Source organism: Macaca nemestrina, chromosome 6 (assembly GCF_043159975.1).
Source record: "Macaca nemestrina isolate mMacNem1 chromosome 6, mMacNem.hap1, whole genome shotgun sequence".
In the NCBI taxonomy this organism is placed as follows: domain Eukaryota; kingdom Metazoa; phylum Chordata; class Mammalia; order Primates; family Cercopithecidae; genus Macaca; species Macaca nemestrina.
In genome coordinates, this window is record NC_092130.1 from 20,961,084 (window position 1) to 20,978,864 (window position 17,781).

Below are 17,781 nucleotides of genomic sequence, written 5' to 3' on the forward strand. Positions count from 1 at the left end.
GAGTTGAGGCAGTTACAAAAGCCTGCCCAGGTTCAAGGGGAGGGAACACAGACCCCGGCTTCAATGCAGGTGTGTCTCATTATAAAAATGTCCCCAGTGTAAGAGCAGCGTGGAGGATGGGCTATATGTTGGTGTGGCTATCTCTGGAAAATACTAACTGCCACACTAGCTCTTTAATGAGGAGGAAGAAATGTTCATTAAAAACTATTAACTCAGGCTAAAATATAAAACAGAACATAGTGAATTATTATAAACATTCATACTGCAAGAAAACAGCATGTTTGCCCAAGCATCCCCTTAGAATACATCTTGATAATGATATTAACAATTTGCTAAGAGCTTCCCAGCCATCAAACGTCTCCCCATCATTACCTCCTTCCATCCAGCAATGCTGTGAAGCAAGTACATCCACTTCCCTGCTAGGGAGATGGCAGTCCACAGCAGTACCTCACCCAGACTCACACATTTGTTAGTGTGAGTTTTGGAGACTGAACCCAAGGCTTCTGACTCTAATTATGGTTTTCTGTCCACATCTGACCAGCAACCAGTTTGAGTGATATTTAGGATCCGTTTCATAGAGTTTGAAAGTCAATATGAAATGTTCAGTCTAGTGATCTGGCTGTGGCTTTACCGCAGTTTGAGTCTGAGCAAATCACTTTCCTCTCTGAGTGTCAGTTTCACCATCTGTAAATGCAGAAGATTGCACTAAAGGAATTGAAACTTTTTCCATTTAAAGAAAAATGTAAGCAGTCACACCCTTTCTCCAGGCAAAATCTTATATGAGGATTCCTACTGTATGAAACATCTGTTCAAAAATAGAGCTTCCCTACCAACCAAAGCTAAACATGCAACCACCCAGTAACCCTGCAATACCACTCTGGGTATACACCCAACAGAAATATGTTCATTTTTTCCCCAAAAAGCCTGTGCAAGAGTGTTCATAGCAGCTATGTTCACAACACCAAAATGTGGAAACAACCCGAACGCCCATCAAAAGCAGAAAAGCTAAATAAATTCTGGTATAGTCACACAACAGAACACTACATAGCAATGAAAAAGAGTGGACTGCTCCTACAGGCAAGAAAACGGATGAATCTCCCAGACATCATTTTGAACAAAAGAAGTCAGACACAATGAATGCATGCTCTATAATTCCATTTATATGAATTCAAAAATAGATAATATGAAAATGGTGGTTCTCTTTCATGAGAGCACTGATGGGAAAGAACCAGAGAGAGCTTACTGGGACTCCGGAAAGATTCTTGATTTGTGGTTACATGGATGCATAAGTTTATAGAAACTCATCAGGCTTTATTTTATTTTATCTCATGTATCTTTTGAGACAGGGCCTCACTCTGTCACCCAGGCTGGAGTGCAGTGACACAATCAAAGCTCACCGCAGCCTCAACCTCACGGGCTCAAGCGATCCACCCACCTCAGCCTCCTGAGTAGCTGAGACTACAGGCATAAGCCACCATGCCCAGCTAATTTTTGTATTTCTTGTAGAGATGAGTTTTCACCATGTTGCCTAGACTGGTCTTGAACTCCTGAGCTCAAGCTATCTGCCCACCTCAGCTTCCCAAAGTGCTGGGATTACAGGCATGCACCACCGTGTCCAGCCTCATCGCATGAATTGAGATTCACGTGCTTTATTATACATAAGTTGTACCTCAACGACAACAACAAAAAGGGTAAAAAGAGAAATGGAATGACTTTGGTTGACGCAAACCAGAAGGTCTTGAAGACCCCTTTGCTCAGCCTCCCTCCCACTGCCTCTATCCATTGGCACCCTTGAAGGACTCTACTAAGCTTCCATGGGTACGGTTTAAAAGGCCATCAGACTAGACCATGTCTAAGGAACTCCCAGCCCTGACAGTCTGTGATTCACCTTTGGGATTCAGATCCAAATGCCTTTCCCTAGAAACCATCTGATATGGTTTGGATCTGTGTCCCCACAAATCTCAGGTTGAGTTGTTATCTCCAATGTTGAAGGTGGGGCCTGATGGGAGGTGACTGGATCACGGGAGCAGTTTCTCATGAATGGTTTAGCACCATCCCCTTGGTGACGTTCTCATGAGAGTGAGTGAGCTTTCACAAGATCTGTTTGTTTAAAAGCATGCAGCACCTCCTCCCCTCACTCTATTTTGCTCCTGCTCCTGCTCCATGAAACACCTCACTCCCCCTTTGCCCTCTGTCACGATTGGAAGCTTCCAAAGGCCTTCCCAGAAGCAGAAGCTGCTTTGCTTCCTGTACAGCCTGCAGAACTGTGAGCCAATTAAACTTCTTTTCTTTATAAATAGCCCAGTCTCAGGTGTGCCTTTATACCAGTGCAAGAACGGACTAACACATCGTCCTATAGGTGACAACTGTTTCAAATGTCCAAATCCCCACTCCATGGTTACCTTTTCTCACCCTGTTCTTGTCACCTTCTTCCCTACCCTCCAATGCCCAAAACCCACACACTGACCCCAGGACCACAGCCTCCTACTCAACCCTCCTTAAGCATCACCATCTGCTCCCAAAGTCCCACAGGGCCCCTGCAAGCTTACCTCCTGGTGTGAGCCCAGGCTCCAGAGTTCACCCACCTAGATCCAGATCCTGGCTCCTCTACTTGTAGCTGGATGTGCTTTTTATTTACACATTGAGGTTGACTAATGGTACATATCGTTGAATTGTTAGGAAGATTAAGATAGTACCATGGAAAACACTTCGCACAGTGTCTGATGCGTCCTAAGTGCTCAAGAAGTATTAGCTAGTGTTCTGATCATTGTTATCTGTCCCCCTCCTGTTCTATCATCACACACACATGGCTCGAAGAGAGACAACAACTTTTTAAAATTTAACAATAGGCCAGACGTGGTGGCTCACACTTGTAATCCCAGGACTTTAGGAGGCTTAGGTGAGAGGATCGATTCTTGAGGCCAGGAATTTGAGACTAGCCTGGGCAACATAGTGAAACTCCATCTCTATTTAAAAAAAAAAAAAAAAAATTAGCCAGGCATGGTGGCATGCACCTGTCATCCCAGCTACTTGGGAGGCTGAGGTAGGAGAATGGCTTGAGCCCAGGAGGTTGAGGCTGCAGTGAGCCAAGGTCGTGTCACTGCACTCCAGCTTGGGCAACAGAGAGAGTCCCCATCTCAAAATAATAATAACAATAACAATAATCTAGTAGAGCGTTTACCACAGCTTTGCTGGACATCCTCCTCACAGTTTTTTTGAGTAGACTTCGAGTTGTGTGCCCAAAGTCACACAAACGATCAAGGCTGGAGTCAAAATTTAAATTCAAGCCCTAATGACTCCAAAGCCCATAGTCTGAGCCTCCATGCTATTTGCTTAAGAAACTGTGTAACGCAGTTGATGGAGAGGGTACTTAATCTAAAGGACTGAGCATCTGCTGGGGCCACTGATGTGATAGAAAGAATTTAGAATCAGACAGATCTAGGTCCAAATCTGGGGCTATGTGCTTCACCAGCTGCACAGGCTTGCACTAATTGCCTTAACTGTTCCAAGCCTCAGTTAGCTCACCTGTAAATTGAGATGCCATTGTGGAAGGCATTAAATGAACTTCATAATGTAGCCAAAAATTTTAAAAAGCTAACCCTGGGGATTTCCAACATCAGGTGATGCAGATGGAGAGTGATTTGAGGAAGGGAATATATACTTCATCCATGCTTCACCCAGATCTCCCTCCAGTTCAAAACAGAACCCTTCACCCAAGGACAGCCCCTCCTAAGATTGGGGACTTTTTAAAAAAAATCAAAAGATGCCTAAGTTGCAAATGTTAACTTTGTGGTTCTGGTCTCTCTTCCTCTGTTGTCAGTTTTAAAACAGTTGCTAAAAACTAACATCCCCTCTCACCCTATCTTCCTCTTCTTGTTTGCAAGACAGAGCCTATTAGAGAATTCAAGGCAGTTTTGCTTTCAAATGGCCCATCTTTCTGATTCCCTCTTCTCTCTCAGTCTGAGCTCAGCATGACTTTCCCTCCCTACCTCTTTCTGCTCTACACACACAGCTATGCTGTATGTGAGGGCAATTCGGGTGACACCCTAGACTGTATGATTTTACACTTTTTTACACTCCCAGTTTGCAGCAAGAAGCAGGTAGCGGAAGTGGATTCTCAAAGGGAATCAGAAGGGGAAAAGAATTTGGCCGTCAATGTGGGTAAAAAAAGCCAGACACTCATACACCCCACCTAAACATAATCCTTCGCCACCCCCAAGAGGTAAGTGAGGCAGTCCTGTTCTCTTGCTCACTTCCACGTAACTTGCTACAAAGTCTTTTGGCGACACTCCCTTTGTTGCCTTTAATGCGTTTCCTTTAATGACCCACATAATGAGATTGCACCTCTCCAGGCCTGAATAAATGTCATCCTGTGAAGTGGGCATCCTCAAGGAGCTGGGAAGAGCACAGCCTTTCTGGAAGGGCATTTTGGCTAAGAATTAAGTATTTTAAAGGCTGATACCCAATAACTACAATTGTACCTAGTTTATCAAGGAGTCTCAGCTTACCACCGTTTCAAACACAAAATTGCCACAAACTGTGTGTTCTCAAATCCTCTTTAATGGTGCTTGACATCATCTTAGTGCAATTCCATTTATTTCCAGTTATTAAGGGTTATTCGGTGACATTTTTGTTTCTGTAGGACTCAGTTCCATGCATTTAGAAACTTGAAACTTGTTTTCAAATAATGACTCTCTTTTCCTCGTGACGCCTAAACACATAAACAAACCTAGACTTGAGTTTCTAAGCTGCTTAAAGGTTGTGGGGGAAAGAGTATGGTCTCTTCTCACCATGCCATCTCCTATGCACATGCCCTCTGATGTTAGGGCAGGATGGAAAGAGGGAAGGACAGAGATGTCTCCTCATTTAGCTGCTTATGATGAGGAGCTGATCCTTTTTATTTCAGTGGTTACTGGTTCCTGGATAATGCAGACTGGGCTTTGACTCCTGCCGTGTGGCTCCTTCATGGGGCTCATTCATTGGGTTCTTTGGAGAATGTTGTAGGGCCATCCCCTGCATATTCACCTAAATGGATGGCCTGGCTAGAGCTCCAGCTGCTTCCTTTCCTTTTCCTCCCCAACCACAGTCTTCCCAACACTTTCCTTCTGCCAGGGGCATCTCATCCAGTGGGCAACCCACTTGGGGAATAATGGCAGAACAGCTCAAGTCCCACTTTCCAAGGTGTTCCCTTGACCCAGGGGAAAGGTATGTGTCCTTGACACACTTGAGAAGTCACAGACCCCTATATCCATGTCCTAAGCAGCATCAGGTGCTCCTGCTGGTACAAGACTCAAAAGCCATCAAAGGAAAGATAACAGACCCCAAATTAGTGGAGTCGACACTGGAGTAATAGGAATCCCACTTGTCAAATAATTCTCTTTGTGCCTCTCTCTCTTGGTTTTAGGGAAGGAAAATACCCATACCTCCTTCTTCTCTCTTATGGAGAAGTGATGAGAAAAGTCCTATACTAAAGAATTAGTAAATGAATAAGTTCTACGGATGTATTCACAGAGTTGATGGATTATTTTAATGGTATGATACGTTAAATGAAAAGACCAGTGTAGCAGGTTGCATTTTCCAACATGGCAGAAACACCATCACCCATATCACAGGCTCTCATTACAATGTGACCTTGACAATTCTCCTATCAAATGATGGGGTCTTTGTCACCTCCCCTTGAAGCTGGGCAGATCTTAGTGTCCGCCTCGACCAAGAATAGTGCAGAACTAACATTATGTGACTTTCAAGGCTGACTCATTAAAATGCCATACACTTTCATCTTGCTCTCTTGAGATGCTCACTCTTGGGACCCAGGCACCATGCTGTGATGAGGCCCAAGGCACCATGTGGACAGGCCATGAGTAGGTGTTTCAGTGGATGTCCCCAGCTGACATTTCAGCTGATGACTTACATCAACTGCCAGGCATGTAAGGGATAATCCTCTTAATAATTCTAGCCCTCATCCACGAAGCCATCCCCAACCTCTGTATCTCCCTATTTGAGGCCCCAGACATCATGGAACAGAAACAAGTGATTATACCATGATCCTCTCAAATCCCTGATCTGCAGAATCTGTGGACACAATAAATTGTTGTTGATTAACCTGTAAGTTTGGAATGATTTGTTATGCAGCAATAGTAACTGAAACAAACAAGATACCAAATTGTCCACAGAACATAATCCATGTATTTCATATATATATGGTGGGGTGGGAAATATTTGACACTGACTGCAGATGCCTCTGTCTTCTAAGAGGAGAAGCATAGTTAATATCAATGAGAAAATAAATCTCTATCAGACTCTATTTCACTTGCAGACTGGTGGAGAGACATGAAGAAAATATGGGAATTTCTAAGCCTCCACTTTCTCTTCTTCATTAATAATGATTGAAACTCAGAGTGGGTGACCCTTGGTGTGAGTGGTACTTCATAGTAGATACAGAAAAGAGGTCTAGGACTGTGTAGGGGCTGTAGATCTAAATTGCCTTCTAGGATAAATGAGAGAATTTGAATGTTTTATGGACAGAGAAGGCAAACAACAAGGTAGAAGGCTGGAATCTTCCAAGAAAAGCGGTCGGTGAGAACAACATCCCCTACAGCAAGGCTGTTAAGGGACTTTTTAGGAGAGAGATATATAAGATCTAATTTTATCTCTTCTTTTAATTTTTAAACTTTTTTTCTTCCTTCTAAGGAAAGCAACACTAATATGATCTAATTTTAAACTTGGCATTTTTATGATTTTTTAAAAATCCCTCCTGAGTCCCCACACTGAGTAAAGTTTGCCACGTGTACCTTTCTTGGGAGAAGGGCCTGGTGGGAACAAAACACAGAGGCCAAGTTTGACATGAAGCTCAGTGACTTGCATAGGGAGAGCAGGGTGCCGTCCCTTCATGTGAGACCATGAATTCAGAGGTCCTCGGGGGTGGACATCTGGAGCCAGAACAAATCACAGGACTGTCAGCCCCAGAGACAGCGGGGCTCTCAGTGAGCAAGCTGGACTTCCCACAGAAAACAGGAGAAAGAGCTTAAGTCACTATTGTTTAAACCTCAAAGTACAGGGCCACCTCAACTGTTGTCTTAATTATAAACAACAGAGTAGCTTCTTGAGTGGCATCTTGCCCAGGGGTTAGCTCGCCAAGTCAGCACACCAGGTAAAAAAGTCAAAAGTCAAAATGCCCTTGAAATCCCTTAGCAGAATGCTACATGGGAGATGGCCATTTCTCAGTAAGTTTCGCCACGGCCACTGTGTCCCTAACTGTTCAGTTAATCCTTGACTCTTAGTTTGACCGTCAGCTGAAGCAGCTGGTTTCAGTGACAGATTATGTCAAACCAAAAATGCATATTTTTAAATTGAAACCCAGAATGTCCATGGTAAGATGTTTACACACTGAAAAGTTCCCTGGAACTGAGGTCCAAGGGAAGAACAGAAGATTCCTCCCACTCCCTTCTCACACTCACTCCCAGGCAGCCACTTACTCTGTGGAATGGTAAACAGAATCACACACTTTAGATTCTCTCCTTTCCTTCCTCTTCTCTCTCTTGCTTGCAGAGTTTAACTTTATTGGATGTACGACATGGCACTCTAGGAAAATATTAAAAATGCTTATGTTAGGCAAAATTACTGGAAGGGAATACACCACCATCTTAGCAGTGGCAGTCTTTAGATACTCTGTTATTCACATTTTTTACAATATGCACGTAAAATTTCTATCATGGTGAGTACCCCATTGGGGAGTTGTAGGGATTAGTAGTACTTAAAACAGCGCATGCACAAACAGCAGGCCCTCAATATACTTTATCTTATTATTATTACCAGGAAAGAACAAAGTTTACCTCAAAGCGAGGTGGAGGAGATGGCAGTCTACCTGCCAGGGAGTCCCCTCCCCACCCTGTAAACCTGTGGGAGGCTTTCATTACCCGCCCCACTCCTGACGGCGATGTTTTGTTGAGTGAAGATCCTGCAGGGTTATATTGGCCAGGTGTCAAGGAGAAAACCCCAACAAAGATTGAGAAAATTAGGAGAAAACGGGAAGGTAGAAAGTGGAGGCTAGGAAGTAACCCAAATTTCCAGGAGTCTTATCAATGCTGTCACACAGGGCCAGGAACAGTTCTGGGTAGGACTCCTCCTTGGAGCAACAGAAGGAAGGCTGGCTGGGATTGGATTTGACAGACCTGGGATCTGAATTCCAGCTCTGCGCCTTGCACAAATGACTTAATTTTCCTTTGCCTCAGTTTCCACATCTGGAAAATGAAGGCTGATCGTAACATCCACCCTATCAGAATGCTGTAATAATAGGTACTACATCTGCAGAATGCTTTAGCACAGTGCCCGGCACATAACGAGATCTCAACAAATGTTAACGGTTGTTATTATCTGCACCCTGAAATTCCCAAATAATTGCATGTGGTTTCTGGGCATTTGAATTGATTCTGTGTGTTTCTATTTACAGACATAGAATACTCCGCTGTTTAGGAGCATATCTTTGCAATGCAAATGGAAATGTGTTACCGTCTATCTAACTGGCTAATAATGGTGCCTGAAATTGGTTAAAATGTGGCCAAATGGACACATCCTGCTCTGCTAACAGGAATGCAAATGGCTTAATCTCTGGGAAGACTGATATGACAACATGTGTCAGTCCCTTAAAGATGACCACGTGGGGCCAAGTAGGTGGGCAGAGGGAGACAGGTAGTGGCAAGGGGTTGAGCAGAGGTGGGGGCAGGATGGCTGGGAGATGTGAAATGCAGAAACTAGGATGGATCCCATGGAATCAATATATCTCCAAGGAGTCCCAGAAATTCCGGGGGTCGGGGGGATATTATAAAACACGTGGTCAAACAAATCAAGGCTGGGATTATTATATGAGTGTTAGAGAGAATGCTAATTCTTTAAGACTGGAGACACCAAAGAAAAGTACTTCCACATGCTGACTGCATATCCTTACCTGGAGTCTCAGAGGCATCTCCAATTTAGCACACCCACGAAAGACCTACCAACTTACCACACCTCCCACTCAAACTGTTCATCTCTCAACATTCCGCTCAAAAAAAAAAAAAAAAAGGCACCACCGTCAACCTGGTTGTTCCAGCTCCAGCTTAAGAAGCCATCCTTGATTTCTGCTTTCATTTTACCATCACTACCAAGGACATCACATCCAGTCCCTCAACAGGTCCTGTTTCTTCTGCTTCCAGAACAGATCCCGAATCCAGCCACTTCTCTCAGTCTCCACTCTGTCACCCAGGCAGGGGTGCAGTGGTGTGATCATAGCTCAATGAAGCCTTGAACTTCTAGGTTCAAGTGATCCTCCCACCTCAGTTTCCTGAGTAGCTGGGATGAAAGGCACGTGCCACCACATTTGGCTATTTTTGTGTGTGTTTTTTAGAGACAGAGTCTTGCTGTGTTGCTCAGGCTCATCTTGAACTCCTGGCAAAAAGTGATCCTCCTGCCTCGACCTCCCAAGTAGCTGAGATTATATTCACAAGCCACTGTGCCTGACAATTTTGCCTATCATCTTACCTGTTCTACTCTTACCCCTTCCAAACCATTCTACAGGTAACAGCTTGAATGCTCTTTTAAAAATAGAAACTATACTAAGTCACTCAATTGACCAGATTAAAACTCATCGATTTCTTCATGTTGTCTACCTCTTTCTCTTTGTCTACCATGCATTTCCCCTTGACTACTAACCCACAGTCAAGTCAACAGGTCTTCTCTCTGTATCCCCAGCACAGCATACTCAGGGTTCTCTAGCTGGAGTGCTTCTTCTTTGGCTCTTCTCCAGGTCTCTCCTCAAAGAGGTTTTCCTTCACTAGAATAGCCACAGACACCCCTCTAGTCACTATCACAATAATTTGTTCTACTTTGTTTGTAGCACTTATCTCCATCTGAAATTCTTTCATTTGTTTACTTGTATATTGTTTACATTTCCCCCACCAACACACATATGCAGGACTAGAATATGAGCTTTGTGAGGGCAGAAGCCTGCTTGCCTTGCTCACTTTATCCTCAGCACTTGTTACATGGCAAATGCTCACTAATTAATTGAGAAAAAAAATCAATAAATGAATACCTGGGTCATACAAGTTTCTGGACCTCACACTCCAGCTCCCTCTAGTCTTTTATGACTTCAGTGTTGGTGGAGAACAAAAGCAGAGAAGGGAGAGAGGAGCAGGCCACTGGTTCTGATGGAGAGATGAAAATAAATGTTTCTTGTTTAACCAAAGAGAAAGCCAGAGGGAAGTTCAGGGTTTGGTCTGGGCTTGCAGAGCAAGTTGGTGGCAGATTGAGATGCTAAGGCTTCTAATACTTGGCACTTGTCTAGTTGCCTACTCCAGATGTGTTTTGTCACCATCACTACAGTGCTACGTCACAATGGTGCACAAAGAACTAACTTCATCCCAAAGGAACTCCTCTTGTGACATCTGATCACATGGCATACAGGAAGTTGGTTAATTAATAAGCATTCAAATGATGAAGTGTTGAAATATTATGAGGCTGCCCAACAGAGCTGAAACTTCTTTAACTTAGTATTTGCTATAGTTTGAATGTGTCCCCGAAAAAGCATGCACTGGAAATTTAATACCCAGCTCAACAGTGTTAGGAGGTGGAGCTTAATGAGAAGTGAGTAGACCATGAGAGCAATACTCTCATGAATGAATTAATGTGTTTATTGCAGGAGTGGGTTCTTTATAAAAGGGTACCTTTGGTCCCCTTTTCTCTCTCTCTCTCTCTCTCTCTCTTGCTCTCTCTCTCTGCTCTTCCGCCATAGGAAAATGCAGCAAGACCCTCACTACATGCAGCCCCTCGATCTTGGACTTTCCAGCCTCCAGAACCATGAGCTGACTGATTTATGTTTATTATAAATTACCCAGTCTGTGGTATTCTGTTACAGCAGCACAAAACAGACTAAGAAAGAAAATTGGCAATAAGAGGTGGAACTGTTACTGTAACAAACACCTGAAAATGTGGAAGCAGCTTCAGAATTATGCAATTGAACAGAAGCTGAAAGACTTTGGAGGAGCAGGCTACAAAATGCCAAAATTACTATAAATGGACCTTGAGGATGATGCTGGTAAGGCCTCAAAAGAAGAGGAGAGCTGTAGAGGAAGTCTGAAACTTTACTTAAGTGATCATAATCAGAATGTTCATAAATATATGAGCAGTAAAGGTCATACTGATTGGGCCTCAGATGGAAATTGAAGAATACTTCATTGAAAACTGAAGTCATGGCCATCCTTGTTGTGAAGTGGCAAAGAACTTGGCTGAATTATGTGCGTGCTCAAGAGCTTTACGGAAGGCAGAATTTAAGAGCAATGAACTAGGGTATCTGGTGGAAGAAATATCTAAGCAAAATACTGAAGGAGCAGCATGGCTTCTCTTAACTGCATAAAGTAAAATGCAAGAAAAAGAAATCATTTAAAGACAGAATTTAAAATTAAAAGAGAAATAGAGATTTGGAGGACTCTCAGACTGGCTATATAGTAGAGAATAAAAGAAGCTTTTTTTTTTTTTAAGAGAAAAAAATGTTTTAGGAAACCAAGGGTGTGGCCAAGGGACTATTTGATAAGGAGATTAGCATGGATAGAATAAAGCTGGAGGTTATTTATCAGGATAAGGGGAGAAGGACCCCAACGGCACATGAGAGATTACTGATGCAGACCTTCCTATTGCAGGCTCAGAATGACAAGGTCGGGGAAAAGAAAATACATCAAAAGAGAGGCCTAGGGCATCCACGGGGCCTTGGCTCCAGGCCAGGTCAAGTCTCCGCTCTCTGAATTCTGGCACAGCATCCCAAGTGGCAAATCTTAGCAGTATCCATGTGGTGTTAAGTCTGCAGGTACACAGAATGCAAGAGTTGTGGGAACATGGCTTCTTCTACCTAGATTTCAAAAGATGTCTCAGATAGCCTGGAGGCCCAGGCAGAACTTTTCTCATGGGCAGAGTCACTGCAGACAGCCCCCACTGGGGCAATGGGATCAGAGCTGCTGTAGAAAGTCCCTACTAGTCCTTGTGGAGCCATGAGGGTAAGGCCATTCCCAAGACCCCAGAACTGTAGAGTCACCACCACGAGGTAACAGCCTGGAGGAGCTGCAGGCATGAGATTTCAACTCCTGAGAGCTGCTGCACAGGCCTAGCTCTCCCTAACCACCCATAAAGCCATATGGGCAGGGCTGCCCAAGGCATTGAGGGACCAACCCCCATCCTACTATACCCAAAGGTAGGACACTGAGTCCAAAAATACTATTCTTAAGCCTTAGGATTCAGTATTATTCACCTTATTGGGTTTTGAACTTGCCTGGGACTTGTTTCTCCATTCTTCTTTCCTATTTCTTCCATTTGGAAAGGGGATGTCTATCTTATACCTGTTCAACTAATATATTTTGGAAGTAGATAATCTGTTCGATTTCACAGGCTGACAGTTGGTGCGGTTTTAACTCAGGATAAATTATGCCTTGAGTCTCACCCATATCAAATTTAAATGAGACTCTAAACTTTAAACTTTTAAATTGGTGCTGAAACAGTTAAGATGTTGGGGCTATTGGAATGGAATGAATGTAGTTTGCATGTGAAAAGGACATGAGTTTTGGGGGCCAGGTACAGAATGCCATGGTCTAAATATGCCCTCCAAAATTTATTTGTTGGAAACTTAATCTCCAATGTAACAGTATTGGGAGGCGGGGCCTAATGAGAGATGATTGGGCCATGAGGGATCCACCTTTCATGAACAGATTAATGCCATTATCACAGGAATGTGTTTGCCATAAAAGGGTAAGTTTGGTCCACTTTTCTTTCTCTCCCTCCCTCTCTTTGCCCTTCCACCTTGGGATGATGCAGCAAAAAGGCCGTTGCCAGATGTTTCCCCTCAAACAGGGACTTCCCGACCTCCAGAAAAGAGCCAACACATTTCTGTTCATTATAAATACCCATCTCAGGCATGCTGTAATAGCAGCACAAAATGAACTAAGACAGGATTCGAAGCATGCCACTCTATTCTCTTTCCAGATCTGAAATCGCCCACATTAGTTAAGGTTTCCCCATCTGTACAATGAAAAGCAAATAATCAGCAAAGTCTTTTCTAGTCCTGATGATTTAGAATGTTTCTCTTTGACATGAGTTCCTTCCTTCAGTCAAACTGATCTATTTACTGTCCTCCCTGTCCCCCAGTCCCATCTACAAATAAGCCTCAAGACATCTGCCTTTGCTTATACTGGTTCTCTACCAATAACGCTGACATTTCCTCTCTGCTGTTTGAAATACTATGCAGCCTTCAATAACCAATAGAATTTCCACTTCCACACTTATTTTTTCCAGCTGAAAAAAACTTGCCTTTTAAAAATTATTATTAGTTTTAGATGGAGTCTCGCTCTGTCACCAGGCTGGAGTGCAGTGGTGTGATCTCGGCTCACTGCAATCTCTGCCTCCCGTGTTCAAGCCATTCTCCTGCCTCAGCCTCCCAAGTAGCTGGGATTACTGGCGTGCGCCCCCACACCTAGCTAACTTTTATATTTTTAGTAGAAACAGGGTTTCACCATGTTGGCCAGGATGGTCTCCATCTGCTGACCTCATGATCTTCCCACCTCAGCCTCCCAAAGTGCTGGGATTACAGGCATGAGCCACCGTACCTGGCCAAAAACTTCCCTTTTATAAATTCTTGGGGCATTTTCTAATCCAGGGATTGGTAAACTACAGCCTACAGGCCAAATGCAGGCCGTTGGCCAAATCTGTTTGTTTTTATAAGCAAAGTTTACGGGAACACACCCATGCCAATTCATTTACATATTATCTCTGGGCTTTTTTTTGCTATAATGGCTGGGTTGAGGGCATGTAACAGAAACAGTGTTGTGTCAGGCCAGGTCTCCATTAGCCACCAGAGCAGTTAGCCTTCACCAATACCTTATTGTCATTCTGATGAACAGATACGTAAAACATTAAAGAACTGGAGAAACTGGCGCCTTAGTACAAAGGTTAGAATGTAAAAACAAGTCCATTAAGACTCCACCTGGGCTTTCTCAGACCTTAGAGTTTAATTAAAATAATGGAGGTGTTCTTGCACACCTTGTGCCATGACCCACTTTAGATTAAGTAATTGTTCCAAGCCTCTGAAGTAATTTTCCAGACCCCAGGCCCCACATGTAGGCATATCAGAGGCATTTAAGCCAGAGCACCTCCATCTTGAATAGGGACTAGATAAAATGAGTCGAAGGCCTGCTGTGCTGCACTCCCAGGAGGTTAAGGCATTCTTAGTCACAGGATAAGATAGGAGATCCGCAGAAGATATAGGTCATCAAGACCTTGCCGATAAAACAGGCTGCAGTAAAGAAGCCAGCCCAAACCCACCAAAACCCAGATGGCAATGTGAGTGACCTCTGGTCGTCCTCACTGCTACACTCCCACCAGCACCAGGACAGTTTACAAACACCATGGCAACATCAGGACGTTACCCTACATGGTCTAAAATGGGGAGGCATGAATAATCCATCCCTTGTTTAGCAAGTCATCAAGAAATAACTATAAAAATGGGCAACCAGCCGCCCTCGGGGCTGCTCTACTTATGGAGTAGCCATTCTTTATTCCTTTACTTTCTTAATAAACTTGCTTTTACTTTGCCCTTTGGATTCGCCTCAAATTCCTTCTTCTATGAAATCCAAGAACCCTCTCTTGGGGTCTGGATTGGGACCTCCTTCCAGTAACATAAACACTGGAGAAAAACCTCTAATTTTGAGTTGGTCTGGTGAGTTACTCTGACCTTCTCCCTGTAACCAGTTGCAGAAATAAACTCCCTTCTTTCCCAGTCTGTCAGCATCTCGTTATTGGAGTGCAAGAACAGGCAGCAGGACCTCGTTCTGTCCGGGAACAGTGTGGCTCATATAGTGTTTAAATATTTACTATCTGGCCCTTACAAAAAAGTTTACCAACCTGTAGCTAATCTATGCTTCTCAAACAAGATCCAGGCTGAGATCCAAGCAGGAGATATCTGAATCCACATGGTCAACGTTGTGTATCTTCTTGGAGCATCAATTTTACTAGAAGACTAGGAAGAAAAAAATAGTTAACAGACTATACATGTAAGACATTTAATAGACATTAAAGCAAACACATTTATATTATGGAGTAGAATCCAATATTTTGAATGAAATTATGAGTTAAAATTCCAAATGTGACCAAAATTTCAAGCATGGGGAGGTCTCTACACATTGTTTCTATTCCTTTACTGTTAAAAATATTTTTGTTAGCCAGGCGCGGTGGCGCATACCTGTAATCCCAGAACTTTGGGAGGCCAAGGCAGGCATGGATCACCTGAGGTCAGGAGTTTCAGACCAGCCTGGCCAACATGGTGAAACCCCATCTCTACTAAAAATACAAAAGTTAGCCGGTTGTGTTGGCGGGCGCCTGTAATCCCAGCTACTGGGGAGGCTGAGGCAGGAGAATCGCTTGAACCTGGGAGGCAGAGGTTGCAATGAGCTGAGATCACGTCATTGCACTCCAGCCTGGCGTACAAGAGGGAGACTTCTGTCTCAAAAATAATAATCATAATAATAAATAAGTAAATGAAATATTTTTGTATAAAATTTTAGAAAACACCCATGTATGCTATTTAATTTGTGATGGAAGTGTTGCAGAATTTTGCTTCTTAGTTCAACTAACACCAGGTTCTTGTCACACAACCAGGAAGGATGAGGCGCACAGACACACTGAAGGGTGCTTAAAGAGGAATTTATTGGGCAAAAAGGAAAAAAAAAAAAAAAAAAGAAACTCTCAACAAAGCAAGAAGGGATCCTGCCAGTGGGCTCCCATCTCACAGACTGAACACGAGGCCACCACACAGAAACTGAATAGGCCAGGTTCCTCCCTCCTGCAAACGGTGTGAACTTCCCCTGGCTCCACCCCGTTTTCCCAGTGCGCAGGCCAGTCGGAGATTCTCCGGGGACCCCTTTTTATCTGCCTAGGAACTTGGCCATCTCGGAAGTGCATTTCTTCTGAGTCTTTGTATTCTTGCCACTCTGGCACAGTGCTTGACTATAAGAACTCCAGAAACGCTGGCATTTATTAACATAAATCCTGAAAGGTCTTTACCTGTTAGAACGGCTTAGAGGAGTTCTGCATGTAGGTGGAGGGATATACCAGATGACTCTGCCGGCAGAGGTCTCATACACTGTGACTTATTAGTGCCTGTACTATCACTATGGCAACAAAAAGTCTAATAAGATCTAGTTACATTGATAATATTCACAGCAATGGCATCACTAATATAAAATTCAAATTAGTTCTTCCTGAGCTGAAAACAGAAACAATCTTTATATGGATGAGCTAGTGATAACCTCGTTGTTTTGTTTTTTTATTTGCCTTTTTCTTTTCCTTTAAATGATTTATGTATTTTGTAGGGGAATGGAGATATTAGAAGGTTTTCCGTGTCCCTGACTACCGGCCCAAGCACTATTACCATCCCACTCCCTATTCCTCATCCCAAAGCATCTCCCTGACTTCTGAGGTCTGAACAATCACTACTGCATAAAACAGTGGCCGCTGGGTTTTGTTGTCTGTTGTTATCTTTGTTTTGTTTTTGAATGCAAATGTGCCTAGGAAAGGATAACATGTAAAGATACCAATCTCTTCTTAAGACTCGGCAGATGGCTTTGGCACTGGTTGGGGGTGGGGTGGAGAAAGGCACTCCCAGCCTCTGAATCAGAGTCAGATCTGAGGCCAAACCCCAATTCTGCCACTGACTTGCAAAGCTACTCTCAGTAATTACTCGCCACTGATGCACCTTCATTTTTCTTTCCTGTAATATGAAAGCTGGAAACTGGGTGTTCTCCAAGAGCTTTTCCAGCTGTAAAATTCTACAGTTCAAGGCAGCATAATTAATGGAAAAATCAAGGGCACAACCACATGGATAGAAATTCAAAAAGATAAACCTTTGGGAGGGTGAGGCAGGTGAATCATGAGATCAGGAGACGGAGATCATCCTGGCTAACACGGTGAAACCCCGTCTCTACAAAAATACAAAAATTTAGCGGGGCGTGGTGGCGGGTGCCTGTAGTCCCAGCTACTTGGGAGGCTGAGGCAGGAGAATGGTGTGAACCTGGGAGGCAGAGCTTGCGGTGAGCTGAGATGGTGCCACTGCCCCCTAGCCTGGGTGACAGAGCAAGACTCTGTCTCAAAAAAAAAAAAAAAAAAAAAGATAAACCTGATTGCAAAAGGTTAATGACAGAATGACTTGTATTGCATAAAACCACTTTAACTTTTTAATTTAATTTTTGGAATAGGTAACATAGTCCATCCACATTGGCTATCTCAAAAAAAATTAAGAAATATATTTAAAAGTCTTCTCCCATACCTCATCCCACCCCTCTTTCCACATCCCACATGCAAAACTGCTATTAGGTTTTGCATGTAAACTTTCAGTTTCTTTGTGCACATGCAAACAAAAATTAATATATAGGCTTATTTTCCCCTTCATTAGCACAAAAGATAGCATGCTATTCATATTCTTCTGCACCTTGCTTTTCTTTCCACTTGATATGTATTTGAAAACTTTCCATATTAGTACAGATAGTGCCTTCATACGATTCCATTACAAGGATGCACCATACTTACTTAATCACTCCCTGTTAATGAATATGCGGACTGTTTCTGGTCTTTTTATTACAAGCAATACTGCAATGAATAACCTTGAACACATGCACTTTTGAACATGTATAAACATATACTTATCTATAGATAAATCATAAGAAATGGGATTTCTTTTATAATTTTGTGCATTTGCTTTTTTTTTTTTTTTTT

General features: G+C 43.1%; 1 protein-coding gene across 9 annotated transcripts in view; it reads right to left on the minus strand.

Moving 5' to 3' along the window:
* The window catches only part of LOC105482348 (uncharacterized), a 188,425-nt gene that overhangs the window by 103,112 nt on the left and 67,532 nt on the right, over nucleotides 1-17,781 (minus strand). For 5 of the 9 annotated variants that reach the window (XR_011624518.1, XR_011624517.1, XM_071098127.1 and 2 more), the window contains exons 3-4: nucleotides 14,917-15,031; nucleotides 7,476-7,581 (exon numbers count right to left, since the gene is read on the minus strand). Coding sequence is in view for 3 of the 9 variants with exons in the window: in XM_071098127.1 (XP_070954228.1) it covers nucleotides 7,476-7,581; nucleotides 14,917-15,031 (221 nt within the window). In the remaining 6 variants the exon portion in view is untranslated. Of the gene's footprint in view, nucleotides 1-7,475; nucleotides 7,582-10,069; nucleotides 10,313-14,916; nucleotides 15,032-17,781 lie in introns of those variants that run through there. The other 4 variants (XR_011624520.1, XR_011624522.1, XR_011624519.1 and 1 more) reach the window with 1 other exon arrangement.